The 23,683-nt window shown below is 44.0% G+C and overlaps 1 protein-coding gene across 1 annotated transcript in view; it reads right to left on the reverse strand.

Moving 5' to 3' along the window:
• Positions 1-863: 863 nt before the first annotated feature.
• Positions 864-23,683, reverse strand: part of LOC139559871 (adenylate cyclase type 1-like) — a 67,591-nt gene continuing 44,771 nt past the window's right edge. Inside the window, exons 8-19 of the mRNA XM_071376297.1 lie at positions 18,551-18,706; positions 16,536-16,730; positions 16,251-16,348; positions 15,152-15,236; positions 13,782-13,871; positions 13,349-13,614; positions 9,064-9,193; positions 8,017-8,133; positions 5,117-5,263; positions 4,928-5,026; positions 4,552-4,791; positions 864-3,217 (exon numbers count right to left, since the gene is read on the reverse strand). Of these exons, the coding sequence (XP_071232398.1) occupies positions 2,810-3,217; positions 4,552-4,791; positions 4,928-5,026; positions 5,117-5,263; positions 8,017-8,133; positions 9,064-9,193; positions 13,349-13,614; positions 13,782-13,871; positions 15,152-15,236; positions 16,251-16,348; positions 16,536-16,730; positions 18,551-18,706 (2,031 nt within the window). The 3' untranslated portion in view covers positions 864-2,809. The remainder of the gene's footprint in view (positions 3,218-4,551; positions 4,792-4,927; positions 5,027-5,116; positions 5,264-8,016; positions 8,134-9,063; positions 9,194-13,348; positions 13,615-13,781; positions 13,872-15,151; positions 15,237-16,250; positions 16,349-16,535; positions 16,731-18,550; positions 18,707-23,683) is intronic.

Genomic DNA, 23,683 nt, shown 5'->3' on the forward strand with positions numbered 1-23,683 from the left:
CTCTACATTTGGGATATTTCTAGGTTTATCTGTGGAAAGTAACACAGACTCAGTAAATTTGCCATTGTCAGTGACTTTGGGCAGCTGAAGCTTTGCAGGGAAGTTGTTATTGTAAGAACCATGTTGGTTCAAAGGTTAACAAATGGAGCTGGAAAACCCCATTGAACACAAACACTGAGTATACAAAACATAAAAACATCTGCTATTTCCATGACATAGACTGACAGGTTGAATCCAGGTGAAGGCTATGATCCCTTATTGATGTCCCTTGTTAAATCCACTTGAATTAGTGTAGATGGAGGGGAGGAGACAGGTTAAAGAAGGATTTTTAAGCCTTCAGACAATTGAGACATGGAGTGTGTCAGTGGATGAATGGGCAAGACAAAAGATTTAAGTGCCTTTGAACGGGGTATGGTGGTATGTTAGATGCACAGGTTTGTGAATGAACACACTGAACTGCAACACTGCTGGGTTTTTCACACACAGTTTCCCATGTGTATCAAGAATGGTCAACCACCCAAAGGACATCGAGCCAACTTGACACAACTGTGGGAGGCATTGGACTCAACAGGGGCCAGCATCCCTGTGGAGCGCTTTCGACACCTTGTAGAGTCCATGCCTCAACGAATTGAGGCTGTTCTGAAGGCAAGGGGGGGGGGGGGGGTTGCAACTCAATATTAGTAAGGTGATTTGAGGATTCCTTTTTCCGGGAGAAAAATAACATACTTAACGAGGACTAACCTCATCAAGAACATGACTCGGCATCCCAGGGCGCCAGCATTCCAGAATCTTGACCTAATTCCTCATTTCATTCCTACACACACACACATTACATCAAGAAACTTAAGATTGGAGTCTTCAGATCATGTATTTTGTACATCAATAATGTGTTTATTACAAAATCTGAGATAACTGTACAAGATACGTTGTTTATAGCCGTAGTAATCTATTTACAAAAGTACCACTGTCTGTGTATCAAAGTGATCAGCTAAAAAGGCATGTTTCAATCACTGTAAGCTTTCATAGAAGTAAGGCAAAATACTTGAAACTGGATGTACATTTTTGCAGATCAAGTGAAATTCGTCACCTACTGTATCTGTCTAATGGCCAGGCTTAATCTACGGTATGGGAGCCGGAAACTGTGATTCTACAGCTCCTACGTAGGTTGCTAAGTCTGTACTTATTTGCAGAATACTGATTTTGTGTGTGTGTGTGTGTGTGTGTGTGTGTGTGTGTGTGTGTGTGTGTGTGTGTGTGTGTGTGTGTGTGTGTGTGTGTGTGTGTGTGTGTGTGTGTGTGTGTGTGTGTGTGTGTGTGTGTGTGTGTGTGTGTGTGTGTGTGTGATGTGAGCAGGGGTGCATGTCTGTGTGTGTGTGTGGGTTTGTTGTGTGAAGGTGTGAAGGTGTGTGTGTAAGACATACAGAACGTGTGTAAACTTACCGTTCACACTAACGCGGCCGCACCAGGTTTGGCATTCACTAGAGTTCTACAGCGCACGTCAGTCGGACTCAGGGATAAGGGCATCCTTATCGCTCTGTGGGTCAAAGCCAATGTACCTTACCCAATACCTCTCGTACCGACCTCACTTTCAAAGCCTGCTGCATGTGTAGCCGACACAGGACACACACTCCCACACATAATCCTTATCAGAGCAGAGCAATGGACGAATAACAAGCCTTGATCAATACACGAGCTCAACAAGGTCACAGAAGCAAACAAAGGGTGTGTATTTCTCCCGGCAGCCTACATTAGAAATAATACTATGTTACTTACCCTCATCCGATACATGTTTGTTTGGATCCATGAGACGTAAAAAATGTCATATGCAGTAAACCATATATCCTGCCTATTGAGTGTTTCAGATTTGTTTTGCCTGAATGACTTTTTCCGTCGTTGCTCTAGAAATCCAGAGACCTAGATGGCATTTGTGCTCCTGTTGTGAAGGACGATGAACTAAACCACCGGATCTTAAAGGAGCTCATAGCTTTGGTTTGCGCTCGACGGGGAACCAGACCAGTCAATCTATCCTAGCAATATGAGCAGCACTAACAGTTAATGAACTGCCGAAAACCTTTCAAAAGCCTTTTGAGATTTTGAGAACTCTTTGAATGTATAAAAACGTATTTGTGCTAATTCGTTTAAGATTTAAGAACACCCACATGCATACACACATATAAATATTTGTGTAGAAATACACACTTGCATGCATACCATACGTACAGTACACAGATTGTATTTACACTGTGAAGGATGGAATGTATCCTTGGCATAATCAGAAGAAGACATAGAAAAGTATTAATAACATGATCAGTCCTCTTATATGTGGATAATACTGGGTTGTGTGTGCATGACCCCTTTTTGGGACTGTGCACACACAGAGGGACGACACACTGTCACCTGGCTGCCACCCTTAAGTCATCAGGAGCATGGTGTTCCAATCCTGGAAGCTGGAATTCTTCAGTTGATTGTATGTGGTTCCAAACGGTGGCAAGTCACAACAACTGTCACAAAAACTTACACAAACCCAATCAAGTCCGCAGGTTGATTGCAATCGGGATTTTATACTTGGTGTGATTGTCCAGATATCCAATCTGACCATCCTCAGAACCAGGTAGCTCCTGGAGGAGCATCCCTCCATTGATCCATTGTGCAGTGGACTGTCCCAGTATCCCAGTGTACCAGTTACCCACAGGAGACCTTGGTTCATTCTGTAGTGGGACCCTCAGTGGATCTAGTCCTGATGGATGTTATAGCCCAGGACCCTGGAGCTCAAGTTTACAATAGTGCAGCGCTTCTTCTCTCCACCTACCTACACAGCCACTCCTCCCACATCTACCTCTGTCTCCTCTTCTTCCTCCTCCTCTCCCAGAGTAGGCACACAGTGCGAGGGTAAGCATTGCGTGGGGTGGACGTTGACACTGGGGCTAGAGCTGCTGTTACCCATGCCACCGAGGCTAACCATGCTAGCCCGGACGGTGAAGCTGGCGACAGAGTTGACGCTGCCCAGTTTGGTGGGAACGCTGGCCTTTCCGCAGGAGTGTGCACGGCGGTTCAGGCTGGCAGAGCGCACCACGGAGGACGTGGGGGCACAGCCAGTGCTGTGGACCTTGCCCTCCAGGAAGTATGTGAGCATCTCACCCTTACCCTTCACGCTGACCTTGCCCCGGCACACCAGGTCATAGTTATCCCCCAGGATCCGGTACACATCCTCTGTTACCTTGGGGAGGGAGGGAGGTAGAGAGGGGGAGAGGTAGAGGTAGAGAGAGAGAGACAGGGAGAGAGAGAGAGAGAGGTAGAGAGGTAGAGAGAGAGAGAGAGAGAGAGAGAGAGAGAGAGAGAGAGAGAGAGAGAGAGAGAGAGAGAGAGAGAGAGAGAGAGAGAGAGAGAGAGAGAGGTAGAGAGAGAGAGAGGTAGAGAGAGAGAGAGGTAGAGGTAGAGAGAGAGTGAGAGAAAGAGAGAGAGAGAGAGAGGTAGAGAGGTAGAGAGAGAGAGGTAGAGAGGTAGAGAGGTAGAGAGAGAGAGAGAGATTATACCACTGTCATACAATGAGATTTACTCTAGGCCAATCAACAGGCCTCAATCATAACACATTATTTAATACAGTACACATGGCACATGCACAGATAGGGCTCAACCAGTACACAGGCACATGCACAGATAGGGCTCAACCAGTACACAGGCACATGCACAGATAGGGCTCAACCAGTGCCTGAGCACTTGCCCGCCTTTGATAAAGTGCCCTAGCAGCTCTGTGGTTTTAAAAAAAGTAGTCTTTTAATTTTTGTTTTAATTTTGAATGTAACAAATTAAACATCAAACTATCTGATTTTATAAGCTCTTAAATCTCAGAAAATACCCTCTCCCCTGCCTTCCCAGAGCACACTCCTCTGACTTGCATGTGTGGCCACTGGCTGCGGGCACTGGGTGGGGAGACATGAATAGGCCAACTGGTAGGAGGCTACTGGTAGGTATGAGGCTACTGGTAGGTAGGAGGCTACTTTTGAGTTGGATCTGTCATTCGTGTCTCTCACTGTTATGGACAAAGAATGGGGCAATCTGACTGCTTGTTAGTAAGAGGCAGATGTCAGCAGCATAACAAACTCAAATCAAGTAAAAACAAGTTTGTTCCAACAGCCTATCTAATTAGTTAGCATATTTAGCCTACACTAGCATTTTTTTTACCTTTATTTAACTAGGCAAGTCAATGACGGCCTACGAACAGTGGGTTAACTGCCTTGTTCAGGGGCAGAACCACAGATTTTTACCTTGTCTGGTCGGGGATTCGATCTTGCAACTTTTCGGTTACAAGTCCAACGCTCTAACCACTAGGCTACCTGCTGCCCCATTCTCATTCTCTCTGGTCAGCTGATAGCCACTCTTCTCCCCATGTGAATCATCTCATGTCATCTCTTGGCCTAGGAGTCACTGTCACTAGCTTGCCTACAATATGTGATGAGTGAGTGTGTTGTTGCAGGAAATATATAGGCCTATGAATGTTGACATTTTGCCTACAAAGGCAGTCGGTATGTTTGTGCACAGCCCTGACAGTACCTGTATCTTGCCAGGTACTCCGGTGCTGTCCATGCGGCTGGCCACGTTCACTGTGTTCCCCCAGATATCATACTGAGGCCTCCTGGCCCCGATCACCCCTGCCACCACTGGACCCACGTTGATACCCACTCTCAAGACAAAGTCGTTGTATGACTGGTAGTTGATTTCATCCAGTACATCGAACATCTCAATAGCATAGTCTGCCACTGTGCTCAGGTGATCATAGACAGATTTTTTGTCCTATAGAAGGGAGCAAGGAAGTAAACAAAGGTTACATTTAATTATCACATTCATTCATTGTCCTCGTTATATTCATATATATTTTTATTTATTTAACAAACACACACAAGACCGCACCACAAACACACACACTTGCCTTTGTTCCGATGGTGGGGACTAGACCCACAGCAGCCATATAGGTGCTGCCTATGGTTTTGATCTTCTCTATGTCCTTATAGCATTCTTTATCCATGAGCTGAGGAAAAATTAGATTTACACCTACACACAGGAGAAGGCAACAAATAATGTTAATATCCCAGTAAACTGTAGCAGCCAACATCCTCACCTCGTCAAAATCAGCGATGATTTCATTGAGTAGTCTCAGACACTCCACTCCCATGTTGTTCCCATCCAGCTCAATGTAGAAGTCATTGAAGTTGGGGATGGAAGCAAACAGCACTCCGACTTGGGCATAGGACTGGTAATACAGATCCTATAGAAAAACACATAGCCAACCTTAGTCACTAGGCCAAATAGATGTATTGTGTATTGAACAAAAATATAAAAGCAACATGTAAAGTGTTGGTTCCATGGTTCATGAGCTGAAATAAAATATCCCAGAAACTTTCCATACGCACAGAAATCTTATTTCTCTAAAACGTTGGGCACAAATTTGTTTACATCCCTGTTAGTGAGCATTTCTCCTTTGCCAAGATAATTCAAGCCCTTTGGTGGGGAAAAACTGTTTCTGGTTGGCTGGGCCTGGCTTCCCAGTAGGTGGGCCTGGCTCCCAAGTGGGCTGCGCCCCTGACCAGTCATGTGAAATCCATACATTAGGGCCTAAGAAATGTATTTCAAATGACTGATTTCCATATAAGAACTGTAACTCAGTCAAATTGTTGAAATTGTTGCATGTTGTATTTATTTTGTTCAGTATACAGTGCTTTCGGAAAGTATTCAGACCCCTTGACTTTTTCCACATTTTGTTACGTTACAGACTTGATTAAATAAAAATATTTCCTCAGCAATCTACTCACAATACCCCATAATGACAAAGAGAAAACAGGTTCTTAGAAATGTTGCTAATAAAAAATTATACAAAACAGAAAGAGCTTATTTACATAAGTATTCAGACCCTTTTGCTATGAGACTCAAAATTGAACTCAGGTGCATCCTGTTTCCATTGATCATCCTTGAGATGTTTCTACAACTTGATTGGAGTCCACCTGTGGTAAATTCAATTGATTGGACATGATTTGGAAAAGCACACACCTGTCAATATAAGGTCCCACAGTTGACAATGCATGTCAGAGCAAAAACCAAGCAATGAGGTCGAAGGAATTTTCCCTAGACATCCAAGATTGGATTGTGTTGAGGCACAGATCTGGCGAAGGGTACCAAAAACTGTCTGCAGCATTTAAGGTCCCCAAGAACACAATGGCCTCCATAATTCCTAAATGGAAGAAGTTTGGAACCACCAAGACTCTTCCTAGAGCTGGCCGCCTGGCCAAATTGAGCAATCGGTGGAAAAGGGCCTTGGTCAGGGTGGTAACGAAGAACCTGATGGTCACTCTGACAGAGCTCCAGAGTTCCTCTGTGGAGATGGGAGAACCCTCCAGAAGGACACCCATCTCAGCAGCACTCTACCAATCAGGCCTTTATGGTAGTGGCCAGATGGAAGCCACTGCTCAGTAAAAGGCACATGACAGCCCGCTTGGAATTTGCCAAAAGGCAACTAAAGGACTCTCACACCACGAGAAACAAGATTCTCTGGTCTGATGAATCCAAGAACTCATTGGCCTGAATGCCAAGCCTCACGCGTGGTATAAAGTACTTAAGTAAAAATACATTACTATTTATATTTTTTACAACATTTACTTTCACTTCACTACTTTCCAAAAGAAAATTATGTAGTTTTTACTCCATTCATTTTTCCTGACACCCAAAAGTACTCATTATTTTTAATGGCTAGCAGGACAGGAAATGGCCCATTTCACACACTTATCAAGAAAATATCCCTGGGCATCCCTACTGCCTCTGATCTGGTAGACTCATTAAACACAAATGCTTCATTTGAGTGTCTGAGTGTTGGAGAGTGCACATGGCTATCTGTAAATGCTGTCTGGTTTGCTTAATATAAGCACATTGAAATTATTTATACATTCACTTTTGATGCTTAAGTATATTTAAAACCAAATACTTTTAGACTTTTTCTCAAGGAATATTTTACTGGGTGACTTTCACTTGAGTCATTTCTATTAAGTTATCTTTACTTTTACTCAAGTATGACCATTGTGTACTTTTTCCACCTCTGGCGTCACGTCTGGAGGAAACCTGGCACCATCCCTACGGTGAATCATGGTGGTGGCAGCATCATGCTGTGGGGACATTTTTCAGCAGCTGGGACTGGGAGACTAGTTAGGATTGAGTTAAAGATGAACAGAGCAAAGTACAGAGAGATCCTTGATGAAAACCTGCTCCAGAGCACTCAGGACCTCAGACTGGGGCGAAGGTTCACCTTCCACAGGACAACAACCCTAAGCACACAACCAAGACAGCGCAGGAGTGGCTTCGGGGAAGTCTCTGAATGTCCTTGAGTGGCCCAGCCAGAGCCCGGACTTGAACCCGATTGAACATCTCTGGAGAGACCTGAAAATAGCTGTGCAGTGATGCTCCCTATCCAACCTGACAGAGCTTGAGAGGATCTGCAGAGAAGAATGGGAGTAACTCCTCATATACAGGTGTGCCAAGCTTGTAGCATCATAACAAAGAAGACTTGAGGCTGTAATCACTGCCAAAGGTGCTTCAACAAAGTACTGAGTAAAGGGTGTAAAGACTGATATTTCCAGGTTTACATTTTTTTTTTTTTAAACAAAACATTACCCACCAAAAAATGTGCTTTGTCATTATGAGGTATTGTGTGTAGATTGATGAGGGAAAAAAACAATTTAATACATTTTTGAATAAGGCTGTAACGTAACAAAATGTGGAAAAAGTCAAAGGATCTGAATACTTTCCGAAGGCTCTGTATATGGCAAGGTACTATTGATCCTTTGAAGGAAAGGTAATATCCTTTATGAAACAACACTGTTTGTGTCTGACTGCCTGCCTGCCTGCCTGCCTGTGTCTGTCTGTCTGTCTGTCTGTCTGTCTGTCTGTCTGTCTGTCTGTCTGTCTGTCTGTCTGTCTGTCTGTCTGTCTGTCTGTCTGTCTGTCTGTCCATCTGTCCGTCTATGTAGGACACACCATGTTTCTGGGGTTGGACAGGAGGAAGTGTTGAGCCACATGAGCAGGAAGCAGGTTGAAGAGAATCCTCCTGTTGTCCAGCTTGACCTTCTCCATGCCGTCCCGCTCCTCCTCTGCCTGACAACACACAAAAACACACACACATCAACTTGAATGAAATAATTCTCCCCAAAGTACAACTCAAGCCTGCAGTTCAAAGCTCATACCACAAGGTGTCAGTATAAGCTCTAAATGTACACCAGGACTGAGGCACCATGTTAGCCTGACAATGTGGACAAGGAGCATTTGGTAGAATCAATAGTTAAAGGTCCAAAACTAAAGCCAAACCCTACTAGACACTATAACTGTCCTACCAGCCAAGTGGCTCTATTGTACCAAACCATCAGTGACTTGTCCTGACCTATCCTTATCAACCATGCCAATATCACCCTGTGTCCTATCTAGCGTTACAAAATTCTGTGAACTTTCAATAAATTCCCTGTTTTTCCATAAATCCTGGATGGAAGATTCCTGATTTCCTGCTTATTCCCCGTTGATTCCTTGTTCCTCCAACCGGAATATGGAGAAAACATATTTCGTGCTAGGCAGGAAGTTAAGTGATGTGTGTAATAAAACTGTTCCTTCTCCCTTCATGTGACCTGACCTGGGCCCACATTCCTCACAAATCCACAGCTATCCACCCTTATCAGTGACTGCATGTAACCATTACCCTCTACTATAGCAAGTATTTCAAACTCTAACCCAACACAACCATGCCAATATCAGCCCCTTGTCCTATCGTAAACAACCGTGCCAATATCAGCACTGTCCTATCGTAACCAACAATGCCAATATCAGCCATCACCATGCTAGCATCTGCCAGCAGCTTTAACAGCCAATAGCCTGGCACTTGGCAGCCAAAAGCCTCAAAATATGACTTGGCATGATATGGTCACAACAGAAGGTCGGATGATGAGTAAAGCATGGTGTTCATCAGCTAGCTAGATCTATGCATAGGACAACAGCCCACACAGATACCCAGACACACACACACAGTCACACACACACCTGTGTGGCCCAAAGGAAGTCCAGTCGTAGTTTGAGGTCCAGCTGTCTGGAGTGGAGGGCCAGGGCACTGGTGAACAGCAGCAGGGACAGGATGGGCTCATAGCCCTGGATCTGGAGATTAGACCCTCCGCTGTGGGACAAACCAACAGAGACATCAGCAACAATCTTCAAAAAGACTGTACCTCATCATTCATTAAAAGGGAGAGTTGAGGTATATGGAAAGAGCCCCCCCCCACAGAGATATTTTTAGATTAGATTAGATTCAACTTTATTGTCATTGAATAATACAGTACAACGAAATGCAGTTAGCATCTGACCAGAAGTGCAAATAACTGAGTACAAAAAATGTACAAGTGAAACAATTAAGTAGGATGTATAAATGTGCAATGAAGGCAAATGGCAAGTGCAAGGAGGCATGCAACTGAAATGCAGGGTTAGCAGCAATGAGGTTACCGAGGTAGGCATGTACATGTACAACTGAATAATGTCCTTAATCAGACTTTGCAAAGCAGTAGAGTCCAGTAAAGAGTGCAAGGAGAGTAGTAAAACAAGGTCCCTGAGAGGCAGTACTAAGCGGTGGGCGGGTGGATATGGCTAGTGCCGTGTCACAGAGTTCAGCAGGGTTAAAGTAGCTGGAAAGAAACTGTTCTTGAGCCTGCTAGTGCGGGAACGTAGAGACCTGTACCGCCTGCCTGATGATAGGAGGGAAAACAGTTTGTGGTATGGATGTGAAGGGTCCCTGATGATGCTGCGCGCCCTACGCAGACACCGCTTATGGTGGAGGTCTACGATGGCAGGGAGCTGGGCACCAGTGATGTGCTGGGCGGTTTTCACCACCTGTTGCAGGGCCTTCTGATCGGCCACAGAGCATCCGCCAAACCACACTGTGGCGCAGTTAGTCAGAATGCTCTCGACCGTGCAGCGGTAAAAGTTCACCAGGATCTTGGGAGACAGGTGGGCCTTCTTCAGCCTCCTCAAACAGTACAGGCGCTGCTGCGCCTTTTTGACCAGGGTTGAGGAGTTGAGGGTCCAGGAAAGCTCCTCGGAGATGTAGACACCCAGGAATTTGAAGCTGGGCACACGCTCCACCTCAGTGCCATCAATTAGAACTGTGGTGTGGCTGCAGCTTTAAGACTTCCTGTAATCCACAATGAGCTCCTTGGTTTTCTTTGCATTGAGGACCAGGTTGTTGTCAGAGCACCATGCAGCCAGGTGCTTGACCTCCTCCCTGTAGGCTGACTCGTCATTGTCACTGATCAGGCCTACCACCGTGGTGTCATCTGCGAACTTGATGATGGTGTTGGAACCGTGTACAGGAACACAGTCGTAGGTGAAGAGGGAGTACAGGAGGGGGCTCAGCACGCAGCCCTGTGGCACACCAGTGTTCAGGTTCAGGTTTGAGGAGGTGAAATTGTCTAACCTGACAGACTGGGGTCTGTTGGTCAGGAAGTCCAAAGTCCAGTTACAGAGAGAGGGGCTGATCCCTAGGTCATGGAGTTTGGTGACCAGCCTAGAGGGAATGACCGTATTGAATAATGAGCTAAAGTCTATGAACAGCATTCTCACATAGGTGTTGGTTTTGCCCAGGTGAGTCAGGACAGAGTGTAAAGCTGTGGAGATGGCGTCCTCTGTAGACCTGTTCAGTGCATACAGTGAATTCGGAAAGTATTCAGACACCTCTACCTTTTCTACATTTCTTATTCTGAAATGGATTAAATCGTTTCCCCCCCTCATCAATCTAGACACAACACCCAATAATGACATAGTAAAAACGAGTCCAAAAAATCCAATCTTGGTTTCATCAGACCAGAGAATATTGTTTCTCATGGTCTGAGAGTCCTTTAGGTGCCTTTTACTGAGGAGTGGCTTCCCTCTGGCCACTAACATAAAGGCCTGATTGGTGGAGTTGGAGATGGTTGTCCTTCTGGAAGGTTCTCCCATCTCCACAGAAGAACTCTGAAGCTTTGTCAGAGTAATCATCGGTTTCTTGGGCCCCCCCCATTACCAAGGCCCTTCTCGCCCAATTACTCAATTTGGCTGGGCTGCCAGCTCTAGGAAGAGTCTTGGTGGTTCCAAACTTCTTCTATTTAAGAATGATGGAGGCCACTTTGTTCTTGGGGGATCTTCAATGCTGCAGACAGTTTTTGATACCCTTCCCGAGACCTATGCCTCGACACAATCCTGTCTTGGAGCTCTATGGACAATTCCTTCGACCTCATGGCTTGGTTTTTGCTCTGACATGCACTGTCAACTGTGGGACCTTATATAGACAGGTGTGTACCTTTCCAAATCATGTCTAATCAATTGAATTTACCACAGGTGGACTCCAAGTTGTAGAAACATCTCAAGGATGATCAATGGAAACAGGATGCATTTGAGCTCAATTTTGTGTCTCATAGCAAAAGGGTCTGAATACTTACGTAAATAAGGTATTTCTGCAAACATTTCTACAAAACAGTTTTCTCTTTGTCATTATGGGGTATTGTGTGGAGATTGTTTTCTAAATCCATATTAGAATATGGCTGTAATGTAAAACAAAATGTGGAAAAAGTCAGTGTCTGAATACTTTCTGAATGCACTGTACATGTAACTGTATGGAACCCCACCAACAGAAATGTTAGCAATATAAGTCATACACAGTAGGACTGTACCACATCATTAATTAATAGTGAAAGTGGGGAGATGTGGATCGACGCGCCCCCCCACTGTGGGAACAAACTAACATAGATGTCAGCAACATAATACAGTAGGACTGTACCACATCATTAATAAAAGGGGGAGTGGGGGACCACATAAATACAGTGGGGACTACAACTTCACAGGGGAGACGTGGAGGGACAGGGACCCCCCACTTTGTGAGAACCAAAATTGATGTCAGCAACATACATTAGGTCTGGACCACTACACAAACAATTAAGGGGGTGGCCTGTGGATGAAACCACCAGTGAGAACCAACAGTGATATCATCAACTGTACCATGTAAGCCACAACCGCAGGAAAACCCAGACAGGGTGACTTAAACCAGCAGTGATGTAAACACCATTCACTCAGCACAGATATAATATTTACGGATAATAAGACCCCTTTGGAGAACAACAAGTAGTTTTCCATCTCAATGATATCAGAGTATTCCAGTGTTATACAGTAAGCCAGGGTTCCCCAACCGGCGGCCCCCAAGTTTTTATTTGTTCAGGTTTTCTGAACAAGAGTTGTATTGTTGGAAATCCTTTCCAAAGTATTGCCACACATAATAGAGAGATACTGCATGGGAATACTTTGACCAGATTTCCTGAATTAAAATCCCTTGGAGCTGATTTGCTGGTGTTTTCACAGTCTTTCATGTCCAACAATAATGTGATTGTATACAAATGTAAGCAAGGTTTGAAATTGTTATGTTTTAGTCAAATATTATTATCTGTTTGGGCTTCTTGCGCTCAATTTGCAGCCTACAAATTATTTGTAATTATGTTCCAGCCCCTTGACCATCTGCTCAAGAAACAAATTGCCTCGTGGCTGAATATAGTTGATGATTCATGCAGTAAGTGATCTGTTTGTATCGATACAATGGGTCTGTGCGCCGAGCTGCACTAGGTCCTGGGTACTGAGTAGGAGTAGCTAACATGCACGGCTGAATCAAGCAAAAGCCTACATTGTCAGCTCAACCTTTTGGTATAGAGTTAATGAACATGTACTGTGTGTCTCCTCTTCAAACAGTTCCCATGTGAGAGTGCGCAGGTCGGGGACAAGCAAAGACTCCTCTCCTCCTACACACGTCCCCACAAAATGGAAATATCCCTGTGACTGTTGTTTGCTTGTTCCCACTCCAAATCAAACCAAGAGGAAACCGTAGCTGACACTACTGTCATGTAAAATCAATCATGGCTTTAGATACGTGAGTGGCAGGGGGAGCAGAGTAAATCTGAGGACTATAGCTTCAGGACTGACAGTGGGAGGATGGTGGGTGTATTTGTCCGTTCGCTTTTTCCCCTCTCGCCCTCCTGTGTTTGTGTCAGTGGAGGCAGCTGAGGGGATGACGGCTCATAATAATGGCTGGAATTGAGTGTATGGCTGGAATGGATTGAATGGCTAAGGTATCAAACATGTGTTTGATACCATTCCATTTATTCCATTAGAGTCATTATTAAGAGCCGTCCTCCCCTCAGCAGCCTCCACTGGTGTGTGTGCTTGTTTATATACATAATGTGTGTGTGTATTCTCCCTCACCCGGCGGTGTATGTGTGCCTGTGTGTGTGTATATATATGTATGTTCTGTCCTCTCTCTTACCCGGCGGTGCGTCTGAATCCGCTGAGCTCCAGCACGGTGACATACAGCACCCCCAGCAGGAGCAACAGGGCCATCTTTGGCATCCAGGAGACACGCAGGAAGAGCGCCAGTGTCAGCGTGCCCACAATGCACGACAGGAAGGTGTAGCGGACGCCGTCGCACGGCAGCTCCATCATGGTGCGGTTGGCACCGTCGCTCGTGTCAATGATGACAATGGAACTGTTAGAGTGGTGGGCACTGCCCCACAGCCATGGCATGCAGCCCACCTGGCAGAGAAACAGAGGAGAGAATGGCAAAAACCCTCAAGCAGTAACTCAGAGGTTGGTTCTTTGCATATTTGATTTGCATGACATTTACATTTATGATTTCAAGTGTATTGCAATGAATGTCATGAATATTGTTGTTTTAGTGCCTTGTTGTTAACCCTACTTACCACACAGGCCTGGGCTACAGCATAGATTAAGAGCACTATGAGAACACACAGAACGGTACGGATCTGAATGGTGAGGCAGCCTGGAAAACACTGAGAGAGAGAGAGAGAGAGAGAGAGAGAGAGAGAGAGAGAGAGAGAGAGAGAGAGAGAGAGAGAGAGAGAGAGAGAGAGAGAGAGAGAGAGAGAGAGAGAGAGAGAGAGAGAGAGAGAGAGAGAGAGAGAGAGAGAGAGAGAGAGAGAGAGAGAGAATAGACACAAAGAGAAACAGATTAAGGATGAAAAGGGAGGGAGAGTAGAAAAAGCTTACCACACAGAATTTGAATTTGAAAAGAATTATAACTTAATTTATGTAATATTAGCTGAGGGGGTTGGGGAAGTTGGAAAAACTAAATCTGTCAACTTCAACAAAAGCTGAAATTAATAGACTTAGCATTGAGTTTGAAGACAAACTGAGTGAACTTTGAAAAGTTTTCTGAAGGCCATTGACATCAATTTCATACATAATATTACTTTCAACTACCGACTAAAATATTATTTCATATTTGCAGATATGCAGAAAAACGTAATATTTGCTAAATTAACTAAATTATCAAAAGTGACTTATAGCTTGGGCCAAGAGTTTGACCTACCCATGGAAAATCACTTACAGCTAATCAACCCATCAGAAAAGTGATAAAATAATGTATATGTTGAAAGATAATGATAAAATAATTCCACTCTGAAACCTTATAACTGTATGAAATTGATTAGAATCATAAAATTATAATCTGATGATGTGTGTAGTTTTAGTCAGAATTAGGTTAAACAATGTATCTGTATAGTGGAAAAACACAGACTGTCTGAGCAAGGTGTAGCTTAGGATTTGAACTTGTATGTGTGTGCCGAAGAAAAAAACCGAGAACAGTTCAACTGTGTCTGGACCGACCTGGCTAGGCCTCTGAGGAACTTATGATAGCATAGGGAGTACTTCTCAAGGTTTCCCTAATCTCAGGGGAACGGAACTGTTGGCTGGGTAGTGATACACAGTGGTGAGAACTCTGGAGAAGGATAAAACTCACCTACTGTTTGTGTGTATGTATGTGCGTAGGATACCTACTGTTTGTATGGAAGTATGTGCGCAGCTATAAAATGGATGTCTTTGTATAATGGGCTTCAGGACGTCCTCGTGAATAAACATTTTGACTATTGTAAGCTGAGAAATCTGTCTGTTTCATTCAAACCAGAATCTTACAAACTCTGGGTAGCAGACTGAGTAGATTATTTGAAGTTTATGAACATTGATAACAAAATTCTCATAACAAAAAGTGAGTGAATAACTAAAAGAACGACATGTTAAATCAGTTGGACCAAGGCATCGAGCAGGCATTTACCTGTAATTTTGTGACATGCAGGTACATGATACAAACTACTAGGAAACAGATGCAGAAGACCAGTAGGACCAGGACCACTGTTCCCCTGGTGACAGCAGCAGGAGAGAGGAGGAATAGGGGAAAGACAGGAGGAGGAGAAGAAGAAGAGGTAGTGAGTTAGTGGACAGAGCCTGTGGAAGTCAACTCAAGAGGCAGCAGACCAAAAGAAAAGAGAGAGAGAGAGTGTACATTGCTGTTAGATATCATACAGGGAAATGAAAGAGAGAAAGAGACAGAGCTAGAAAGACAGTGTGTCGCTGTCAGATATCATATACTAAAATGAGAGAGAGAGAGAGAGAGAGAGAGGGAGAGAGAGAGAGAGAGAGAGAGAGAGAGAGAGAGAGAGAGAGAGAGAGAGACAGAGAGAGAGAGAGAGAGAGAGAGAGAGAGAGAGAGAGAGAGAGAGAGAGAGAGAGAGAGAGAGACAGAGAGAGAGAGAGAGAGAGAGAGAGAGAGAGAGAGAGAGAGAGAGACAGAGAGAGACAGAGAGAGAGAGAGAGAGAGAGAGAGAGAGAGAGAGAGAGAGAGAGAGAGCTAGAAAGACAGTGTGTCGCTGTCAGATATCATATACTAAAATGAGAGAGAGAGAGAGAGAGAGAGAGAGAGAGAGAGAGAGAGAGAGAGAGAGAGAGAGAGAGAGAGAGAGAGAGAGAGAGAGAGAGAGAGAGAGAGAGAGAGAGAGAGAGAGAGACAGAGACAGAGAGAGAGAGAGAGACAGAGAGAGACAGAGAGAGAGAGAGAGAGAGAGAGAGAGAGAGAGAGAGAGAGAGAGAGAGAGAGAGAGAGACAGAGAGAGAGAGAGAGAGAGAGAGAGAGAGAGAGACAGAGAGAGACAGAGAGAGAGAGAGAGAGAGAGAGAGAGAGAGAGAGAGCTAGAAAGACAGTGTGTCGCTGTCAGATATCATATACTAAAATGAGAGAGAGAGAGAGAGAGAGAGAGAGAGAGAGAGAGAGAGAGAGAGAGAGAGAGAGAGAGAGAGATAAAGAGAGAGGCACAGAGAAAGAGATAGAGGTACAGAATGTGCTGCTCTCAGATATCCTATAATAATCTAGTACATACTGTGGTAGGATGAGAAGGTAGACAAGGCCGAACAAGGCAGCTAGAATTAGAGAGAGGACCACGGCGCTGGTGAAGTACTCATCATGGAGCTGGTGGTACTGGCAGAGCAACCAGAGAGAGGGATGTCTCAGATAAAATAATTATTAAAGCATCTTCTGAGTGCTATGTCTATCAAAACGTCTGATTCAAAAGTCACTCATCTGATTCAAAAGTCACTCCTTACGTTGCAATGTTTGCGTGTGTATGTCTGTGCATGTATGTTGTAAGTGTAGTATAGTTACTCACCCTCTGCTCGCGCTCAGAGCACTTATACATGAGTGTGAGGAAGTTGAGGTCAGCTGTGTCTGACTCTGTCTGCCTCGCCTCGATTAGACGACCAATGTAGCGGTTGACCCGCGTTCCCGGGCTGGCCTGGGTCACGTTAGCCGACATCGACGTCCGGTTCCGCAGCTTCTCTGGAGCCGTCCGCAGGGCCCTCCGCTGTGGCACAGAATTGTGGGAAACGGAATCCTGACTTAACTACGTTCAGAGGGTTTTATACCAGCTGTTCAAAACAATGGGTCACGGAGGAAATAGATTGCTGGGCCTCTACTGTCCACTGTTGGGTATCATTGTGGGTGAGAGAAAGTTTATACTTAACTACAAACACCAAAATTCACCATGGAGTAAGAAGAGGTGTGTTCTAACAGTTCTCAAATCTTTAAATGTGAGCAAGGGAAATCAAACAAAGTCAATCCTTGTGGTTGACTTCATATGAATTGATAAGGGGCATCAACATATTAAATGCTCATCTTCACAAAACAAACAAAACATAAATGATTTCCTCTACAGTTAACATTGATTCTCTGACCCCAACTGAACCCCCTTGTCTTGATAGTTCTTTGGAAGCGTCATTATTGTACAGTAGGCTATGTGGAGCAGCAGAGCAAAAGCAGTGATTTGACACCAGAGAGAATGAGGACGTGTCCCAAATGGTGCTCTTCGTGGTGTTCTACTTTTGACTTGCAGTGTACTATATAGGGCACAGGGTGCCAGTTGGGATATAGCCTGATTGAGTCTTCCTGGATGAAGGAAGAAAGCCAGTGAGCTGTACAGACTGATGCCCATCAGTGTCACAGCGTGAGAGACAGTGGGTAAGCGAGGAGCGGCTGAAAAGAGTGGCTTCATAATGGGGATGGGGGATGGGGGGGGCGACAGAGCGAATGAGGACGGTTGAGGAAGGTTAACAAACACACACCCCACTGACTTCATCCTCATCACCCCTCACTTTCTCTTGGTTGCTTTGGTGGCGTGTGTGCATTGATTACGCTAATGAGTGTTTCTGTGGCTGTGTTGTAAGCCTGTCTCTCACCCCTTTTCTCTCCCGTCGCCCTCTCACTTTCCCTCTAGTCTCTCTCTTTAGTCTCTCCATCTCCCACTCTGCATGTGACCCAATTGTTTGGAGATGGTCCGAGGAGCATTGGACACTCATCACATCATACACCCACGGCTGCTCCGAGCGCACTCATCCTTTCACTCCTTCCTCGTCTCCCATCTCCCACTCTCCCATCTCCCACTCTCCCTCTCCCTCTCTCTCGGAGTTAATTTGTCATTTCCGACAGCCTGGAGAGAGTGTGTGTGTGGCCTGAATCTGAATATCTCAGTCTGTGTCGAGTATATTTTAACTTCACTCCAATCCCCTCTCTTTTGAAAGCTATGTTTACATGCTTTCATCCAGGGTTCTCACGAAGCATCAGAGCTCTATGACATATTATATAAATGTAACCACATAGAGATTCTTATGCCCTTTACGGAATGATTGTACTAAGTTTTATGTTTTTATCTGAAAGGGCGAGATTTCTTTTGGCTCTTATGCGCTGCATTACATCTCCTTTCCCACACACACCCACACAGACCTGAGTATCTGGATTTAAATATCCTGAGCCAGAGTTGAACTGAAGACAGACTTCAGGATATCTTTACAGGGACAGCAGGTCAAGGTAACACACTGACAATCAGCCATATTACCAAAGGAATTGAAAGTAAACTGATGAAGGTCAACAAAGTCTGGTTGGTTGGGAAGCACACATTGCACGCAGACAAGTACACGCACATGCATGCTCACACACACGTACACATGGACGTACACATGTACACACACATGTACTCACATGTATACACACACATACCTTCTCTCTCTGTCTCTACATTCCCTTACACAACACACACACACAAACAAGCATGCACACAAACACAAACTCACCCACACATAGACAACACACACAAACATACACACACAAACAGACACTCAAAGATCTTACCTTGTCACCGTCCTCACAGTTCATGGCATTTGAGAAGGGGATCTCAGCCTTAAACATCTTCCTACAGTGCATGAGCTGCACAAGCAAGTAGCAAACCGTCTTAAACTTCATCTTTTTGGCAGGCTTTATATCCGATAGAATCAATCCTGGGAATATCTGTCAACAAACAAGCAGTGAGAGCAGGGATTAGGATACACACTATGATACATACTTACAGGAAATGTACTGTAGATACACTTCATACGTTCACGGATAACTACGTTTTCATCTCAGATTACAGTACACAAACACATGCACACAAACACTAACTCTCCCTACGGCGCCTCCTCTCGGTCTCTTCTCTTTGATGAAGTAGAGCTGTCGGCTCGTCTATCAAGAGGATTAACCGAGCATGTGTTTCAAATGGCACCCTATTTCCTATTTAGTGCACTACTTCAAAAGGAATTCTCTAAATAGAGAGCCATTTGGGACGTAACCTTAGTCAAGTGTCCCACATCTCACAGAGGAGGAGAGTAGAAGAGGGCTGGGCGGCTGAACGACCCCTGAGACAATAGTGACACTACTGTGAAAGGTTCACACAAAGCTCTTACATAATCTGAAACCTGACGGACAACAACGCAACAACAAAAAAATCATACACTCATCTCTCCTTGCTTGTGGATTTATTAACCAACGTCTCGGCTACAGAGCCTTGGTTGTTTATCTTCCGTTTTTCAGCATCTCACCAGAGTGTGCATTGTGCATTTCTTTACAGTGTACCAGATGAATAGCCAAGCAGCACTGCATAAATACACAGGCATCAGGAAGTTAGACCCCCTCTCCAGACCGAATAAAGTCTGCAGGGCAAGGGTAGGGTATGAGAAGGGTATTGGCAGGAGAGGAGAGATGATTATGAACTGACACGGATGTAAGAATGCTGCTAGTGGCACATCTGTTGGAGATGTGAAGACTAGAAGGGGATGGGGCGGGGGGTCGTGTGTGTGTGTGTGTGTGTGTGTGTGTGTGTGTGTGTGTGTGTGTGTGTGTGTGTGTGTGTGTGTGTGTGTGTGTGTGTGTGTGTGTGTGTGTGTGTGTGTGTGTGTGTGTGTGTTGCTGCCACAGGCTGTTGACAAGACAGTGTCAGAGCTGAGGCCAAACATCAGGGAGACTGTAAGGGAACCCATCGGATCTGAACAACCGTGACTGAGTGACAACTCAATGAAATACATACCCAACACTTTCTACAATACACACAGCATATTGAACATGTAGGCCTACAGTAGTACAGGACTAAAATACTGTTCAGATCGATTAGGTTTCACCTTATGTTGAAAACGAAAGTTAATGAGAGGTTAAGTCTTTTTTAAATCTGGACTACATTTTACCAGGTAGTTCCTTTAAAATGTATTATCTGTCCGTTCTAGCAGTCAAACTATATCTGTCCACATACAGTATGACCAAGTTCATGTCCAGTACTATATATCAAAGTTACTTCAGCATAGACCAGCATAAATTTCAAGCTGGTCCATGCTGGTCTATGCTGGCCAGTGCAGGTCGGACGCTAGTCAAGCTGGCCTGACCAGAATGGTCTAGCTGGTCTTACCAGCATGGTCTAACTCAGGGGTCTCCAACAGGTAGAGTAGCTCGCCTACTGTATGAGTAATACACCAATCGATTTTTAAAGTATACAGGACAAAATTCAAAAGGCACTGAGCAATCTTATTTGCAGGTGCATGGCAACAATTGAACAAGATGAAGGAAAAAGGAAACCGCACACTGCTCTTGATAGTATCATCGATATTTAATAAGCTTACGTATCGGCCACACGGCCTTCGTCAAGCTTATACATAGGCCGATACGTAAGCTTATTAAATATCGGTGATACTATCAAGAGCATTGTGCGGTTTCCTTTTTCCTTCAAAGTATACAGGACAAAAATATGAACGCAGCATGCAACAATTTCAAAGATTCTACTGAGTTACAGTTCATATAAGGAAATCAGTCAATTGAAATAAATAAATTAGGTCCTGATCTATAGATTTCACATGACTGGTCAGGGGCACAGCCATGGGTGGGGAGGCCCACCCACTGGGGAGCCAGGCCCAGCCAATCAGAATGAGTTTTTCACCACAAAAGGGCTTTATTACAGATAGAAATTCTCCTCAGTTTCATCAGCTGTCCGGGTGGCTGGTCTAAGACTATCCCGCAGGTAAAGAAGCCAGATGTGGAGGTCCTGGGCTGGCGTGGTTACACGTGGTCTGCGGTTGTGAGGCCAGTTGGACATAATGCCAAATTCTCTATAAAGACGTTGGATGCGGCTTATGGTAGAGAAATGAACATTAAATGCTCCAGCAAACGTTCTGGTGACATTCCTGCAGTCAGCATGCCAATTGCACGCTCCTTCAAAACTTGAGACATCTCATTTTGTTGTTTGACAAAACTGCACATTTTAGAGTGGCCTTTTATTGTCCCCGGCATAAGGTCTTGGCAAAGGAGAAATGCTCACTAACAAGGATGTGAACAAATGTGTGCACAAAATGAGAGAAATACGCTTTTTGTGTGTATGGAACATTTCTGGGATCTTTGATTTCAGCTCATGAAACATGAGACCAACATTTTACACGTTGAGTTTACATTTTTGTTCAGTGTACATAAATGTTTTCATGTGTTCCATCGCAAACTGTGATAAACAGAAAAGCTTCCGGCTACTATCCAATTAAAGTCACATTGACATTATCCCACCCCTGGCTAGCCGCTATTCTATTTAAATGGCCAAATGTACCATAATATCTACCCATTCAATTCCAGCAATATTTCCCTTCTGACTGGTTGGTGTGTGCGTTTGTCTACTCTGTATGTAACCAGTTAGCGTTGCTAATGTTAACCGTCTTTTGGGTAGTTAAAGACTTCGGCAAAGTAGGCTTACCTGACCCACACCACATCATGATTATTTATTTGTATAAATTGAGTGGTGATTGTTTAGCAAACCCTGCCATGAAGCGCTGCAGCAGTAGGCCTACCAGCAGAAACCTCACATCCTCTCTTGTTGGATGCACAATTAAAGGGAAATTACACTCAAACATCTAAAACATTTTTTCCCCCAGACCTCAAGAATTGTCTTCTGATGTGATTTAAGCATTGACATGGACTCAGAAGATCAATTTCCGTTGTTTGTCTATTAATATATGTAATATTGAATAAAAAACCCGAAACCAGGGAGGATATTTTATGGGGCCCCTTTAGAGTTGTTTATCAACCTTTATTTTATCAGGCATATTAATAGAAAACACATCTCTTTCACATCACGGACCTGGGGGAAGAGTTGCAGGGTAGAGGAAAAGAGAAGAATGTGCCTATTTGAAAGATATGCCATAATCCAAACAGTCCAACTAACAGTTTGGATTAGTTTAGAAAAAATGATGTTTTTTTATCTTTGTGTAGCATAAGATTGATTGATTGATTAATTAATCAATGTGCAGTTGTAGTCGGAAGTTTACATGCACCTTAGCCAAATACATTTAAACTCAGTTTTTCACAATTACTGACATTTAATCCTTGTAACAATTCTTGACATTTAATCCTTGTAAAAAAGAATGTGAAATGTCAGAATAATATTGGAGAGAATGATTTATTTCAGCTTTTATTTCTTTCATCACATTCCCAGTGGGTGAGAGGTTTACATACACTCAATTAGTATTTGGTAGCATTGCCTTTAAATTGTTTAACTTGGATCAAACATTTCAGTTAGCCTTCCACAAGCTTCAATATATCCACATAATTTTCCTGCCTCATGCTGACATTATTTTGTGAAGTGCACCAGTCCCTCCTGCAGCAAAGCACCCACACAACATGATGCTGTCACCCCCATGCTTCACTGTTGGGATGGTGTTATTTGGCTTGCAAGCGTCCCCCTTTTTCCTCCAAACATAACGATGGTCATTATGGCCAAACAGTTCTATTTTTGTTTCATCAGACCAGAGGACATTTCTCCAAGAAGTACGATGTTAGTCCCCATGTGCAGTTGCAAACCCTAGTCTGTCTTTTTTATGGCGGTACTGAAACAGTGGCTTCTTCCTTGCTGAGCGGCCTTTCAGGTTATGTTGATATTGGAATCGTTTTACTGTGGATATAGATACTTTTATACCTGTTTCCTCCAGCATCTTCACAAGGTCCTTGGCCGTTGTTCTGGGATTGATTTGCACTTTTCGCACCAAAGTACGTTCATCTCTAGGAGACAGAACGCTTCTCTACCTGAGCGGTATGATGGCTGCTTGGTCCCATGGTGTTTACATTTGCATACTATTGTTTGTACAGATGAACGTGGTACCTTCAGGCGTTTGGAAATTGCTCCCAAGGATGAACCAGACTTGTGGAGGTCTACAATTTTTTGTCTGAGGTCTTGGCTGATTTCTTTTGATTTTCCCATGATGTCAAGCAAAGAGGCACTGAGTTTGAAGGTAGGCCTTGAAATACATCCACAGGTACACCTCCAATTGACTCAAATGATGTCAATTAGCCTATCAGAAGCTTCTAAAGCCATGACATCATTTTCTGGAATTTTCCAAGCTGTTTAAAGGCACAGTCAACTTAGTGTATGTAAACTTCTGACCCACTGGAATTGTGATACGGTGAATTATAAGTGAAATAATCTGTCTGTAAACAATTGTTGGAAAAATTACTTGTGTCATGCACAAAGTAGATGTCCTAACCGACTTGCCAAAACTATAGTTTGTTAACAAGAAATTTGTGGAGTGGTTGAAAAACAAGTTTTAATGACTCCAATCTAAGTGTATGTAAAGTCCGACTACAATAATGACGGGCGTACTTTGAGAGACCAGCAAAATCTTATGACTTGGGAGTCAACCTCGCTTGGGATTTGAACTCACAACCTCTTGGTTTCCACAACCTGAATTTTCTGCTCTGCCACTGGTTCTGTGGGTATCATAAAGATTGTTAAAAGATTAGAACCGATAGACATTCTGTAATTTGTCCCTGGTAGGCCAGAGATCATCAACTAGATTCAGACTTGGGACGATTATTTTTTAAGCAGATGGTCAGTGGTCCATTACAAATGATTTGTAGACTGCAAATTGACAGCAAGAAACAGATATAATATTTGACTACAACAATCTTTTCAAACCTTGCTTACATTTG

Source organism: Salvelinus alpinus, chromosome 30 (genome assembly GCF_045679555.1).
Source record: "Salvelinus alpinus chromosome 30, SLU_Salpinus.1, whole genome shotgun sequence".
Classification (NCBI taxonomy): domain Eukaryota; kingdom Metazoa; phylum Chordata; class Actinopteri; order Salmoniformes; family Salmonidae; genus Salvelinus; species Salvelinus alpinus.